Genomic DNA, 14,492 nt, shown 5'->3' with positions numbered 1-14,492 from the left:
ATACAATATTTTGTTTTGTGGGATCATCTTTCTTATCTTCGCTTATATGTTGGACAGCTTTTAAACAGTTTGGCGACCAGTTTATTGATGGGGAAGCACTTAGCGATTCAGGTACTTTTAGAGGAAATCACTGGAGTGAAAGCTTTTGTTTGCTTTTAGTTTTTCTTAACTGGGGAGAAGCAACTTGCTTACTACTAATCTGTTTCTTTTGAAATAGCATGTGTAATATGGGTGAAATTGTGTATGTGTGCATTTAAGTGTGTGGATTTTATTAACTTGGAAGCTTAAAGCCATGAATTGCTTGTATTCTGAATGAAACTTATTAATATAATTAAATTATCTAATGACTGCTTCACATGAAGGCAGTTAATATCATTCTTCTTGGATAAAGATATTTTAGGTGTGGTAAAAAATATATTAAATTAGTACTTATAATGTGATTTTTTTTAGGGTAGTTGGGAATAGGGATAAAATAACCTTTAAAAATTATTTAGGGTGAATTTTGACATGGAGGGAAAAATGAATAATATAAAATATTCTATCTAGCAAGAAGTTTCCAAAGTACATGTGGTACCACTTTAAGCAAACTTATTACATGAAAATCTAAATTTATAGATCAGATAAATTAGTGGTTATTTAATTTAAAAATAATTCTTTATTTCCAAAACAGTTGTTAAGGAATTCCAATAGCTAATTCATTCAAAGTATTTACTGGGTTTATAGAAATTCCATTTTTATGAAGCAGCCTCTTGGACCTACCCATTGGATAATACAAGATCTAGCTATAACATTCTGTATGCTTTTATTAAAACTATTATATATTAAAAGTTATTAGTGATAAGAACTCTTGATTTGAGAGGCATATTTGCTAATAATCAAGAATTTTGTGGTGAGAGAATTTTTCCATCTTTAGATATAGCCAAAAACTTAACATTTTTTTTCCCAGAAAGAAGTTCAAGTTGAGTAATTTTTATGTAGAGGATATATTTGAGTATTGTGAAGTAACTTTTAGTGCAAAGAATTAGTATAAAGGGATTTGGCTGGTTGACATTGCCAACCTTTAATGTTTTGTGTCATTAATATGTTTTCATGGAACCTACTCTCTCACTCATATGGACAGAGTGCAGCCACATGTGTTTGGAAGGTATTAGCCAATCTGTGTTTTCTTTACAGCCCTACTGTTTTAGTGGTAGTATGTGTATCAATACTTAAAAGCATATTCAAGCCAAGTATAGATGTCCCTTCAGGCTAACTTGCTATAGTAAAGCAATTAGCATTATCCACCACGAATCCAATCAACAGAGAGTGAAAGCTGTGTTATTGTGTGTAAAGTTCTCTAACTGGTACCACGGGGAAATGAAAGGTGAACCTCGGGCATGCCTTCAAGAAACATATATGGAGAGATAATGTATGCATTAAGTGAAGTATAACTGAAGGCACTATGTCATCCGCTCTTCATATCTGCCTGGAAGGTCAGGAGAGGGAGAGATCAGCACAGTGCGATGGACTTGCTGAAAGGTTAGAGATTAACAGGAGAGCGGCACAGGTTTTAGGGAGTGGAGAAGGAACAGTATGGGAAGGTCCTGAGATGGGAAAGTGCAAGAGAGAGACACAGTGTGGCAAAATAATCCAGTCGTTCAGTTTGGCTGATTCATTAAAACATACTGGGCTCCATTGTGGAATGTTTGAATTCTTAACTGAAAAAAAAGGTCTGGGAAATTAGGATACATTAAAGATTGCCATTAATGATTGAAACGATTACATTGTTTTTTACAAAGATGAAACCGGCAGTGGTATACTGAAGGAGTATATTAGGGAGATATTAGAAGGAAGCAGATATCTGAGGGAAGAAAAAGCATTTACTAAACATCTACAATGCTAGATGCATTGTCTCATTTAATCCCGATAGATCCATATGAGATAGGCTATGGATTTCCCTCATCTTTGTTCAGGTGAGGAAAGGCTTACCTGAAGGTGGAGAGACTAAGGCTTAAACACATTAAGTAGTTTCTTCAATGGCACACAGCTACTGAGTGGTGGATATGGACTCTAAATCCAGGATAAAGCTCTTGTCGTAGCTCAGTCATGATATAAGTAAGTCCTGATGGAGCGACACGCCAGAGAAATGGAAAGAAAAGAAAGAAATGGCTAAGAGAATTCTATTGTCCAGACTAAAAGAAAGCTGTAAATGTAATCGTCTACGTCTTCATAGGATCATGAGCTGATCCCTGTCTTTGCTGACTCAACTCCACAGCTGTAAGTTATAAGGCGAGGTTCAGGGGTTCTAACACCTGTGTAACCAGAATGCCTGTAGAAATGTGACCAATGTATCACTTATTCTCAAAGATCCGTAAGTGGATGGTTTCCTAGTTCTCGGGAATGATGTGTACTGAGAATCACGAGAACTCCAGCATGGCTGAGTGTCGGGATGAAGTACAGAGGCATTGTCTGTCTTCTCCTTTGACACCCTCATTTCTGTTGTACACACTTGACACTTAGTGGGGCTCCTCACCTCAGGTCTAGTCCTTTTCCTGTTTCTTAGCAGGAAAGCTACTTGCTTGAAAGGGAGAGGGCTCAGTGACATTTCAGAGAATCTCCTTCTTGTCAAGATTGTGAGGGGTTGTCAGGATGGAGAACCCTTGTGACCACCCCACTTTATCTTAATTTATTCCCCTGATCTTGAGATCTGTGTCCTACAGAGGCTGGTCATGGCTAAATGTGCCACTGTCACTGAGGAATCTTGTAGTTTCTGGATATCAAAACATGAACTTTACTTAAAAAGCCAGTAATACACCATTGCTATACAGTTAGTAGGAAGAAGTTTTCACAAAATTGGAATAACTAGAGAATACAACAAAAAAAAGTTAAGTCCTAAAACCTGGGAGTCAGAGTTTTATTAAGTGAGTATATAGGTAATGAACGAGAAGGGGTTGTTCCAAGTATAGGAAATAATAAGGAAATTCCTAAGTTTGTTATGACGCGAGAAAACAGGGTTTGCTTTTTGTTCACTTGTTTTACATCAAATGTCAGTTGATATAAGAAAGTATGTTAGGGTATAACCATTCTTTCACAAGCTCTCTGAGTTATACAAAATTCTTTCCAAGTCTAATCAAACTTGACTCAAACAAATAAGGGATAAAAATGTTAATCCAAAATCGTATTTTAAGGAGACCTTTTTTCCTCCCTGCTTCCCTCCTTGGCTTGGGTAGGGCAGCAGTTGTACTATTTTGCTCACTTGGGGAATTTGCAGAGAGAAACAGATGGGCAGGGGGCTGGGGAAGAAGATGAGTCGTGTTTTGGATGTGCTAAATCTGAGATGCTTATAAGAAATTCAGGTGCAGAAGTCCAGGGGCCAATTGAAATATGAATGTGGAGTTTGTGAGAGAGGTCTGGGACGGACACAGATTTGTGTATAGCGAGTATACAGTTGGTCCTTGAAGTCTTAGAAACACATGCTAATATGTCAGATAAAGAGAAAGGTCAGGGTCCAGCCTGGTGGCGCAGTGGTTAAGTTTGACGCACTCCACTTCAGCATCCCGGGATTCACAGGTTCGGATCCCGGGTGCTGCGGACGTACACCACTCATCAAGCCATGCTGTGGTGGCGTCCCACATACAAAATAGAGGAAGATGCACACAAATGTTAGCTCAGGGCCAATCTTCCTCTTTCTGCCTGAGGAAGATTGGCAACAGGTGTTAGCTCAGGGCCAATCTTCCTCTTTCTGCTTGAGGAAGATTGGCAACAGGTGTTAGCTCAGGGCCACTCTTCTTCACCAAAAAAAAAAAAAAGAAAGAAAGAAAAGTAAGATGGGAAATATCAACATTTAAGGAGAGTGGAGACTGTGAAGAAAGATTCCAGAGGTAGGGAGAAGGTCAGGAGAGATTTGTGTCAGAGAAATTCAGGAGGGTAATTTTCCAAAGAAGAAATCACCTCTTGTCCACTGGTTAATTTGTAAAATTAGCAAGCATCTGTTTAGTAGGTTTGACTGTGAAAGGAAGAGGAGTTGATGTGAAATAAAGAAGGACTAAGAGTTGAGGGAAGAAGTTACTGTATTTGAGAGATGGCAGAAGCATGGATATTTTATCTGTGGAAGGGAAAGGGCTGACAGAGGAGAGAGGTTGAAGATGAAGGGCCTAGCAGACAACGTATCTAGGAAGATGTGAGAAGATGAGGATCCACAGGCAGGAATGGGCTAGCCTTGGACTGGCAGATATCACCTCGCTTACCAAGATGGGAGGCAAGGATATGATCGTCTTATTTTGGGGGCACATTAAAAACATTTAAAGCTTTGAGCTGGATGCATTATTTCCTAGTTATGGACCAACTTGGGCAATTTTATTTTTTTCCCCAAACTGATTTTATATTCTACTAATTTCTGCAGGCATTTCTACTTTCCACCTCACACTGCTGATGTGTACTACTGAAGAGCATGCTTTATACACAAGTGCCCTGGGATAGAAATTTTATGACAACAATGGCAAGATTAGTAGCCAAACAGGTGCCTTTCCAGCTAATTCCAGCATTGGGTTAGGATCTGACCACTGATATCAGTATTTAGGGACTTTGCTTCTTTGGGCTATTTCTCTCTGAGACATAGTCAAGACATCAGGATACAGTCATACGTTGCTTAATGACAGGGATACATTCTGAGGAATGCATCATTAGGCGATTTTGTCATTGTGCGAACATCACAGAGTGTACTTACACAAACCTAGATGGTATAGCCTACTATACACCTAGGCTTTATGGTACTAATCTTACAGGACCACTGTTGTATATGCAGTCCATTGTTGACTGAAATATCGTTATTCGGCATGACTATATATACCTAAGGCCCCCAGAGGTGTCTATAAGACCCTGAACTTCACATTTAGTAACAGTGAACCCAGGAGAGGATTTTTTTTTTTTTTTTATGTAGTGGCTTTCTTATGCAGATAACATTGTAACAAAACCATCAAAATGCAGAAAATGGGGAAGAATGTAAAGGACATCCAAGATCTCATGAACTCTGTGTAATCAGAGGTTTTCAAATTGTGCCTTGACTTGTCACCAGTCACAAACTTTGAGATATGTGATTAAAATTTACTCTTCAGATTGCTTTCTTTCTACCTTCTAGTGAAAGTCTATGTACACAAGAGGGGGAAGGCTGAGTTCCTGTGCTTCATTTGCGTGTTCTACAAACTATAACGGCGACACTGGGCCTTGCTTGCTTCTTCAGACTGGAGTCGTTCCAGCTAGGCTTCCTGCACTTCTTTTTTTTCCCCTCCTCTTTCCTTCACTCTTGTAAACCTTCTCTCTACCAAGGGATGACGAGAGGGGAAGTCGAGAGGAATAAAACAGAAAGCTTGAAATATAGGCCCTATTTTATTAAGGAATCTTGAGTCATTTTAATAACCAAGAAATTGAAGCTTATTTTGAGTTATATTTGTTCCCTGTAACCATCTTGGCTGCTAGGAGACTGTGGTGAGAACTGGCAGATTAGGAGAAGCAAGAGGAAAGGCAAAGGCAAATTGACTCTGAGGATGGAGAAGACGCCCTAATCTGGGTGGAATTAGGAATTGGATGCTGGAAAGCAAAGCTCAACTATATTGAATTCTTGCGGGTTGGGGGTGGTTGGGGGCAGGAGAGTGGAGGATAGAGAAAGAGAGTATTCAAGCAGACTTTTGAGTTTTAAATAATCTTTTTGGCCTCTTGCTCAGGGGATCCATAAACTACAGCTTATATTATATGTCAGATCCTGCGTTTAACTATTCCCTTCACTTTTTCATAAATTAGAGTAGACTTAGTCTTCCCAAATGTTAACAAAACTTGCGTATTTTTTTGTGAAAATAATTTAGGCTTATATCCAAACCAGACAGTGCCTGTGTTTTGGTAAAATGATTCTTAGAATTGATCTTAGAATTTTTTTTCTCCCAGAAATAAACAAAAGGGGTTCCTAACTTATTTGACTCTTACAAACACTCTTATGTAAAGATATACCAATTATACAAGAGGCAGAAATGGTAGAACAAAAGTAAAAATAAGTCCTACAAGGCCTGTAATAAAATGTCTAAGCTTCTAGATCTTGTCACTATGTTCACACCAGCTTTCTCCCACACTTTTTGCCATTGCTCACCAACAGGAACATCTATTGCCAAGTGATTCTGCTTAGTATTCTCTAAATAAGTAATGCATGTCACTCTTTCATTTATGCTGTTTTTGCTGCCCTCCATGACCCCTTACACACTAGCCTCTCACCTGAAATACTATCATCTCTGCCCATCAAAATTGCACTCAAACAAATGACCAGCTCCAATTCCTTTTTCAGTGATTACTTCTCCAGCTTCACTGGAATTTCCTAGGGCTACCGCAACAAATTGCCACAGCCTTGTGGCTCAAATTTGTTCTCTCACGGTTCTGGAGGTTAGAAGTGGGACCATGCTAACCTCTGAAGGCTCTGGGGAAGAATCCTTTCTTGCCTCTTCCAGCTCCTACTGGCTGTCAGCAAGCTGTCAGCAATCATTGGTGTTCCTTGGCTTGTAGATACATCACTCCAACCTCTGCTGTCACATGGCATTCTCCTCTGTGTCTCTGTGTCCTTCTCTGTCTCTTATGAAAACATGCTCATTGGATTTATTTAGTATTTATCTTATCTCAATCTTTACCTTAATTATATCCTTGATTATTGGAGACTCTATCTTCAAATGAGGTCACATCCTGAGTAGACATGAAATTGAGGGGGACACTATCTAACCCACTACACCATCCTAAAGTGATCTCTCTCCTCTGACCTTTTTGGTTCTTCAGGTTGGCCGACATCCTGTGTTTTGTGTTTGACTCTATTGTTATTTATCTGTGGAATGCTATTATCGTTGCATCTTGCTTTCTGAGGGAACACTTTGAAGAAGAGAATATACACAAGGACAGGGGCAACCACTTTAACAAACTAAATTTTAAAAAATTTACTCATGTTTTCATTAGCGGTATCAGATTTATGAAGTGTTTAAACAGAGTACAGTTATATTTATTTCTTTATAATATATACATTTTTTCAAAAAATATTTTTACATAAATGAAATTTAGCTCATATTTCATTGGTGTGTCAAAACTTTGACCATTTTGTATTAGTAAAAATAATAGCTAGGAATTATTAAGTCCAGCACTCTATTACACGTTCTATATGACATTTAATTTATGTAATCACTGTGTGAGGTCGATTATTATCATCCCCATTTTCTAGTTGTGGAAACAGAGGCTTAGGAAGATTAACTGGCCAGTAAATAGCAGAATTAGAATTTGAACCCATGTCTTTCCAATTCTAAAGACTCTACTTTTAATTGCTATTCTATGTAGTCTAACTCAGCCAAAACTAAATAAAAATCTAATAGTGTCACTGAAGGAACAATAAAAGTAATTTTAATGATGAGACTTGTAACTGTCAAATATTAACTGTGTGGATTTTGAGACAAAAATCTAATGGTGGATAGATTACATCTCTATTTTCTGGAAGGTCTTTTGTTCATACTACCTTTAGCTTTAAGTAATTGAGAGCACTAAGAATCTTTTGATGTATACCTGGGCTCTTAGGATCATATGTATAGAGAAGTAATGAAATGTTGAAGACATATCCCTCTAATGCTGTATCTTTATAAATAAACTAGTGTTGATTGAGAACAGTTACGTTAAACAAATGAGATTAAAATAATTAATACTTACCTTCATTATAGGAATGAAGTGCATTCCTTCAGGTTTTTCCTTATACAGGTTATCAAGCTTAAAGTGTGTGATTAGCGCTCCTAAAGAGTCACCAAAAACAGTTTCTTGGGGCCAGCCCAGTGGCATAGTGGTTAAGTTTGCATGCTCTGCTTTGGTGGCCCAGGGTTCGGGGTTCGTGGGTTTGGATCCCGGGGGTGCAGACCTACGCACCACTTATCAAGCCATGCTGTGGCAGGCGTCCCACATATAAAATGGAGGATGATGGGCACAGATGTTAGCTCAGGGCTAATTTTCCTTATCAAAAAAAAAACAACAAACTTTCTCTCAACTGTATTATTCCTCCATTCCAGCATGTTAATGATACATAGAGCATTTCCGTGAATAAGGTATTATTTATTGAATTACCTGAAATCTGTATTTTTGAAAGCAGACTATTCCAGTTCACAGGCAGGGAATGATCCCTTACCATTTGGGCTTCCAGATGTGGGTGACAGTACTTAGTCATCTCTTTCTGCCACGGCTTAGTTACTTAATTCACATTTTTCCCTGTACTTCACCTTTGGGAAGCGATCTAGTTTCAAAGAAACATACTTTTTATGCTCTGTAATGTTTAAAACTTAAATTCCAGTTTGTTTATTAAAATGTCACAATCTGCTCACTTTGTTTCAGTGTTCTTTCCCTAATGTGCGTATTTTATTAATCTTATAAATCGTATTACTCCATTTAATATGTCTCCTATTGGTTTTAGAGAAATAGATGTTTCTTAGCATATTGCCAATTACTTCAAGAGACTGTCAATGCTGGACATTATGTACAAAATTGTTGAAACTACATATAGAAGCTAAGTAGCCTATGTATTATACTAATTGTTAAGTTAAATAATATAAGCTGTAAACCAGCTATCATGATAAAGAAATGAGTGAAGAAAATTGACTGATATTAAAAGTATTACAATTCAGGTAATTATTTCTTCTTGGTAAGCAATAGGAAAATGAGTCAAACATTGTTTCTCTAAGTTTTAGCGCTTTTTAATTCCATGTGTTCTGTGTTCTTCTAGCGTGCATGTTCAGTGACGTCAATGCTGTGATGCTGATGTTTTTCACAGTCATAATCATTTTGTAGTTAATAATATATTCAACAAATAATTCTTTCTCCATCTTCCTTGGATTGTTTCAAGGTGATGACACAATGACAGGCGATGGGGGAGAATACCTTCGGCCTGAGGATCTAAAAGAACTGGGTGATGACTCCCTACCCAGCAGTCAGTTCCTGGATGGTATGAATTACCTGCGATACAGCTTGGAGGGAGGACGCTCTGACAGGTATTCATGTAAAGCTTACACTCGTTATCAGCCAGAAGTGAGTGCAATGCATTTTTATGATGATAATAAAAAAAGTGGACATATTTATTGGCACTTAATAAGTAGCTCACTACTCTAGTAGTTCACATGTTATCTTACTGCATCCTCTAACAACTTGAAGTGCCCATTTTAAAGAACAGGAAACTGAGGCCTAGAGAGATTAAATAACAGTAAAAGTCAAACAACTAGTAAGAAGCAGAGCTGTGATAAATAAAGAGCTCTTTACCTTTCAATATGATGTATTTAATCATCTGCCACTTTTTGTCTAGGCAAATGAAAAGGACAGTTTTGCCTTAGGGGCACCCTTGTTAAGCGGCAGTTATAGACACTTTCAGTCCCCTTGGTTTTTTTCGTTAGTGCTATAACTTCTGTGAATAACAGTATGCTGTGAAGAAGGCTTAAAAAGAAACAAATTCAGAAGGAAACTGTGTCTGGAACTGACATTTTCATGAAAAAGAATCACAACAGAATCCTGCAAGAGACTGGACATAAAAAGCATCTGAGCAAAATCTGAAGGACCCCAAGTTTCTAATAGACAAATCTGGGGAAGTTTATAGAATATTCTGAATTATAAGATCAATGTTATTTTTTGGTTATTACTAACTAGTAGAACTGGTGTTATTTTTTGAGGCAAGCTGAATAAGAACATTCTATGGTACCTCATCAAAAGTATGACTGCCAATTTAGGTTAAGCATGTGGTTGTCCATATGGTGTAATGTCTTTCTCTAATCAGTAATCTCAAATTTATAATTTTAATCTTGGCTCTATTCTGAGCTGTATCCATCATATTTGGAGTCTAAAAAATAAATACCTTAAAGAGTACTCGATTCTAAATGGATAATTAGCAAAAAACAGCTTTTCTTGTGCTTTTTTCTTGAGCACCAATGCCCCCTCTCCTACCTTTTCTTCTTTTTTTTTTTTTTTAACAACTCAATGTGTATGTAATAAGTGCCTTTCTAGGCTGGCTTTGTGGTAGGTGCTGGAGGTACAAATATGACTAAAATATGCTAAATTCTTAGTCTAATGGGGTGAGAGAGAGGCTAGGCTAGTGGTACCCCCAGAGTGCAGCTGGAGCCCTAAGGCTCAGGCTCCTGGAGGAGATGAGCCCAAACTGAGATGGAATGATGAGCAATGATGGTGGGGAGGGGATTTGAAGCCTTAATAAGATCCTGAGCAAAGGCTCATGGATTGTGTGAGTAACAGAGTAGTGGAGTGTTGCTGGAGGGTAAGTGTGAAGGAGCGGGGATTGCATTTGCATTTTGGATGGATCCCTCTAACAGTGAGTTAGAGGATGAATTTTAGAGGAGAGTTGTCAAAGGGCTAACCCTGGCAGTTGCAACCATCTGAGAAATTATTGCAGTAATATTAGCTGAAGTTGTTAAGAGAAGACTTGAACTCCAGCCTTGGTGGTAGCAGTGATGGGAGAATTTGAGAAATGAAAAAATTGAGAACATGTCTACAAGGTAAAATGGGCCAGATTTGGCAATGGATTTCCCCGGGTGTGTGAAGAAGAGGAAGAAGATTAGGTTGACTCCTTGGCTTCAATGACTTAGATAGAGGGTGGTCCTTGGGATCAGGATACAGAAGGAGGAGCCACTCAGGTGGGTGAGACTGGGGGGGGGGGGGCTGTGAATTTTGACACACTGATAGATTGGGACCTCACAATCTGAGATTCTTAAAAGACTCCAAATTTCAATAAAATGAAATGTTTATGGCTTTATACAAATTCATAATAATGTATGAATAATCATAGTACTGTCAGCCAAAAAGCCTTTGTTTTCACATGGTCTCTTTTATTAAGAATAGTGCTTGATTTTATCCTTTTTCTTTCTTTGAAAGTACTTAGGTTGAGAAAGAATTTAGAACAATACTTTCTGTAAAGCAGGAGTTGATGATTTGATGATTCTACTTAAGCTGAGTACTTACGAACATGTAAGGACAGGGGATATGAAACTGACAAGACATGATTGGTTCTCCAGGTCCACACTTGCATTTCCAGAACACCAGATGTGTTCATGATCTCCAAGATAAAATTACAGGCAGTGTTTCATTTTCATGGTTTTTTGTTTATTTATTTTGCTTAGACAATTCAATATACGTTACCTATTTTTGGTAACCATTTCCTTTTCATTATTTCTTTATTTGGTATGCTTTCAATAGTACCATGCCCAGGTAGGTATTATATAGCATGAAAACATGACCTTCCTGGATACATCCACATTTCTCTGCTCACTGCTCAATGTGTATGTGTGTGTGTGTGAGTTGGTGAGGGATGCTTATATTCTAGAATTATGGATTTATTCTCAAATTAGGATTTTTATTTATTAAATTAAATATCTTTTGAGCTAAAATGGTGAATATAGTACTAGAATGAAAGTCTGTGACATGCCCCAGGCATGACTTTTTTTAACGGTCACAGTTTCACCTTGTCATTGATAAAACATTAGCATGCTTCCCCAAGAGAAACCTAATTAGCTAATGTATAGTTGGAAATGATAGAAAAACGATTCTGATGCCTAAAATGTACATGGGGGCTGGCCTGGTGGCGTAGCGGTTAAGTTTGCGTGCTGTGCTTCAGCAGCCTGGGATCCACAGGTTTGGATCCTGGGTGCGGACCTACGCACTGCTCATCAAGCCATGCTGTCGCAGCGTCCCACATACAAAATAGAGGAAGATGGGCACAGCTGTTAGCTCAGGGCTAATCTTCCTCAGCAAAAAGAGGAATATTGGCAATAGACGTTAGCTCAGGGTCAATCTTCCTCACCAAAAAATAAAAATAAAAAACGTACATGGATGCAGAAGAATAAAAATAGGGACAATTTAATGTACATTGAATAAAAACACAACCAAGTTCTGATTAGTTGGATTTTGTGTCCATTTTATTTTGTTATTGCTTACAAGTTAAGAATGCTATCCAAACGCAGTGTAAAACACTAAATAACAATGAACCACAGACTCTTTTCCATATATTAAAGCAAATACATTGAAATTTTTGGATATTCTCTTGTTGAGTAGGGTTTGAAAACTCCACCAATTGAATATCTAATAAATATTGCCGCTTACTAAGATAGTAATTATTACATTTTCCAGTGAAATTACAGACTTTGATACTACCTAATATATGTCCATAAAGCAGTTGTACCATAGTGAAAAAAGTATAAATTTAAGACCATAACAAAACTTTTGGCACATCCCTTAGCTGAACAGTAAGTAAAAATCTACACTTCTTTGGATAGTGTTATTGTAAATTTATTAACTGAAGAGCATGACTTCTGAATTAATTTAAAAAATGGCAACTCTTTTGCAAAATATTTAAACTTGTTGTGGTTTTAAATCAGAGTGGACATTTCTGATCCAGAGACTTCAATTATTCCAGACCCTTGTGCTGGTCACTATTCCTTCAGAGAGAATAATTTCTCTACTGTTGGAATATTCTAAGCTTAGTTCATTTAACTAGATTCTATGACATTATAGAAAAAAAGAGCATTTAGAAACTATAAGCATTGATTAAATAACCAGTTCACCTTTAGAAGGCAATAACCAGAGTGAGCTAGAATAAAATCATAGAGGATAGAGGTATTAGACATACGGTTCCAACTTACTCGTTCTCCCGCCCTCTTGGTCCCTCAAGCTTCTCTCACTCTCTGTCTACATATCCTAATATCTTTCTCTTTCTGCCCTAATCTCCTTTTTGTGGTTGTAAGTCATTTTGTCTCTTTCTTTCCTTTCTTCTTCCTCTGTGTTTCTTTCCTGTTGGGGCTTTAGAAAAGATAAAAAATAATACCAACTCCTCCCTGCCCCTCTTGGTTCAAAACCAATCAAGAGATAGACCCAGGTATCAGGTAGATGGATATCAAAAATCCACCTTTATTACTGATGCATTCAGTGCAAATGTGGCTTTACATTTGCAGCCAAATGAGCTCTTTCAAACCTCATTCCTGGAATAGACAGACATTTACCCAGCTGTGGTATCTATCTCCCTGACAGTGGCAATTGAGACCTGGCTGCCTTCTTTCAAAGTTTAGACATTTACAATGGTGGCAACCATGTCACTAGGTCTTATTTATACTACTTTTATTTGCCATTCACTTTGCTCCCAACCAAGCTAAATTTCCATTTCCCGTTGGAGGCCTGTTTCTGCTATCCCGGTGCTGCATTTAAAGGTCAATTCTACCTGATGACAGAGTCCCCACTTGCTGTTATGAGCAGGCATTTCTAGTCCTGTATCCCAATGCCTCTTGCTCCTTTTGTGCTGTTCGTTCATATAAATCTAGCATCTTTAGAGGCCGGCCCGGTGGCGCAAGCGGTTAAGTGCACACACTCCACTGCGGCAGCCTGGGGTTCGCCGGTTTGGATCCCGGGCGGGCACCAACGCACCACTTGGCAAGCAATGCTGTGGAGGCTTCCCATATAAAGTGGAGGAAGATGGGCATCGATGTTAGCCCAGGGCCAGTCTTCCTCAGCAAAAAAGAGGATTGGCAGATGTTAGCTCAGGGCCGATCTTCTTCACTAAATAAATAAATAAATAAATAAATAAATCTAGCACCTTTAAATACGCGACGTTACAATCTGGATCTTTGAATTCTAAAGCCATGGATAGAGATTATGTAATTAACAAATCTGAGCCCAGTAGAACTTGATGGGGGAAGATGGTTGAGCCTGTAGACAGATATATCATTTCAAGATGTTGACCCCTCTGTTATTTTCCCTCTCTTGGCCCAATTCAAAATGAAATCAAGGAGAATAGAATTTAAGAGCTGGCGGTCTAGTGCTGCCTGTTACAAAACACATACAAGTGAATCTTAGCTCTCTTTGTGGTTCAAAGCAGGAGAAAAAATCAGTTCAGTCCACCAATTGAGACAAGCTTTTGCTGAGATTAAAAACCCTTTTCCCAAATAATTTAATACATTTCTAATCCTCAAATTCAAGATCAGGCCAAGGTTAGTCACAGCAGCCTGCAGCCTGTTTATGAACTGCACCATCAAAACCCAGCTGCACGACTATAAAACCAGCTGTAATTCAAGTTGCCTCCTACTGCCAAGATTAAAATGCAGTGGATGGGTTTACTAAGGCATCCAGGATGCTCCTGACTTGTGTCAGGAGACGCAATCATCTCCAAAAGCCTATATAACATAAAATAGTGAATTCCCAAATTATATTTAGATTTCATTTTATTATAAACACACAGATTTTTATACTATAAACACATAGGATCAGACAATCAACTCCTTTGATTCATGTCACTTACCCTTTATTAGTCGGGGTCTATTTTTTAGTCATAAAACCTACAGCAGAATAGGAGGGAGAAGGCACTAAATTAGTACAAATTATCTGCCCAGTGATGATTTCCTCAAAGATAATTGAAGTTGGCTATATTGAGACCTCATAAAGATGACAGAATATGACTTACAAAGCTAGGTATATTTGCAAAATGA

General features: G+C 38.1%; 1 protein-coding gene across 11 annotated transcripts in view; it reads left to right on the top strand.

Moving 5' to 3' along the window:
- ANK2 (ankyrin 2) overlaps nucleotides 1-14,492 on the top strand; it is a 629,932-nt gene that overhangs the window by 553,989 nt on the left and 61,451 nt on the right. For all 11 annotated transcript variants that reach the window (XM_087437715.1, XM_087437712.1, XM_087437714.1 and 8 more), the window contains one exon: nucleotides 8,873-9,017. In XM_087437715.1, the coding sequence (XP_087293841.1) occupies nucleotides 8,873-9,017 (145 nt within the window). The remainder of the gene's footprint in view (nucleotides 1-8,872; nucleotides 9,018-14,492) is intronic.

Source organism: Ceratotherium simum, chromosome 12 (genome assembly GCF_057802395.1).
Source record: "Ceratotherium simum simum isolate JZ-2026a chromosome 12, ASM5780239v1, whole genome shotgun sequence".
Classification (NCBI taxonomy): Eukaryota; Metazoa; Chordata; class Mammalia; order Perissodactyla; family Rhinocerotidae; genus Ceratotherium; species Ceratotherium simum.
This window is presented reverse-complemented; position numbering and strand designations above follow the sequence as displayed.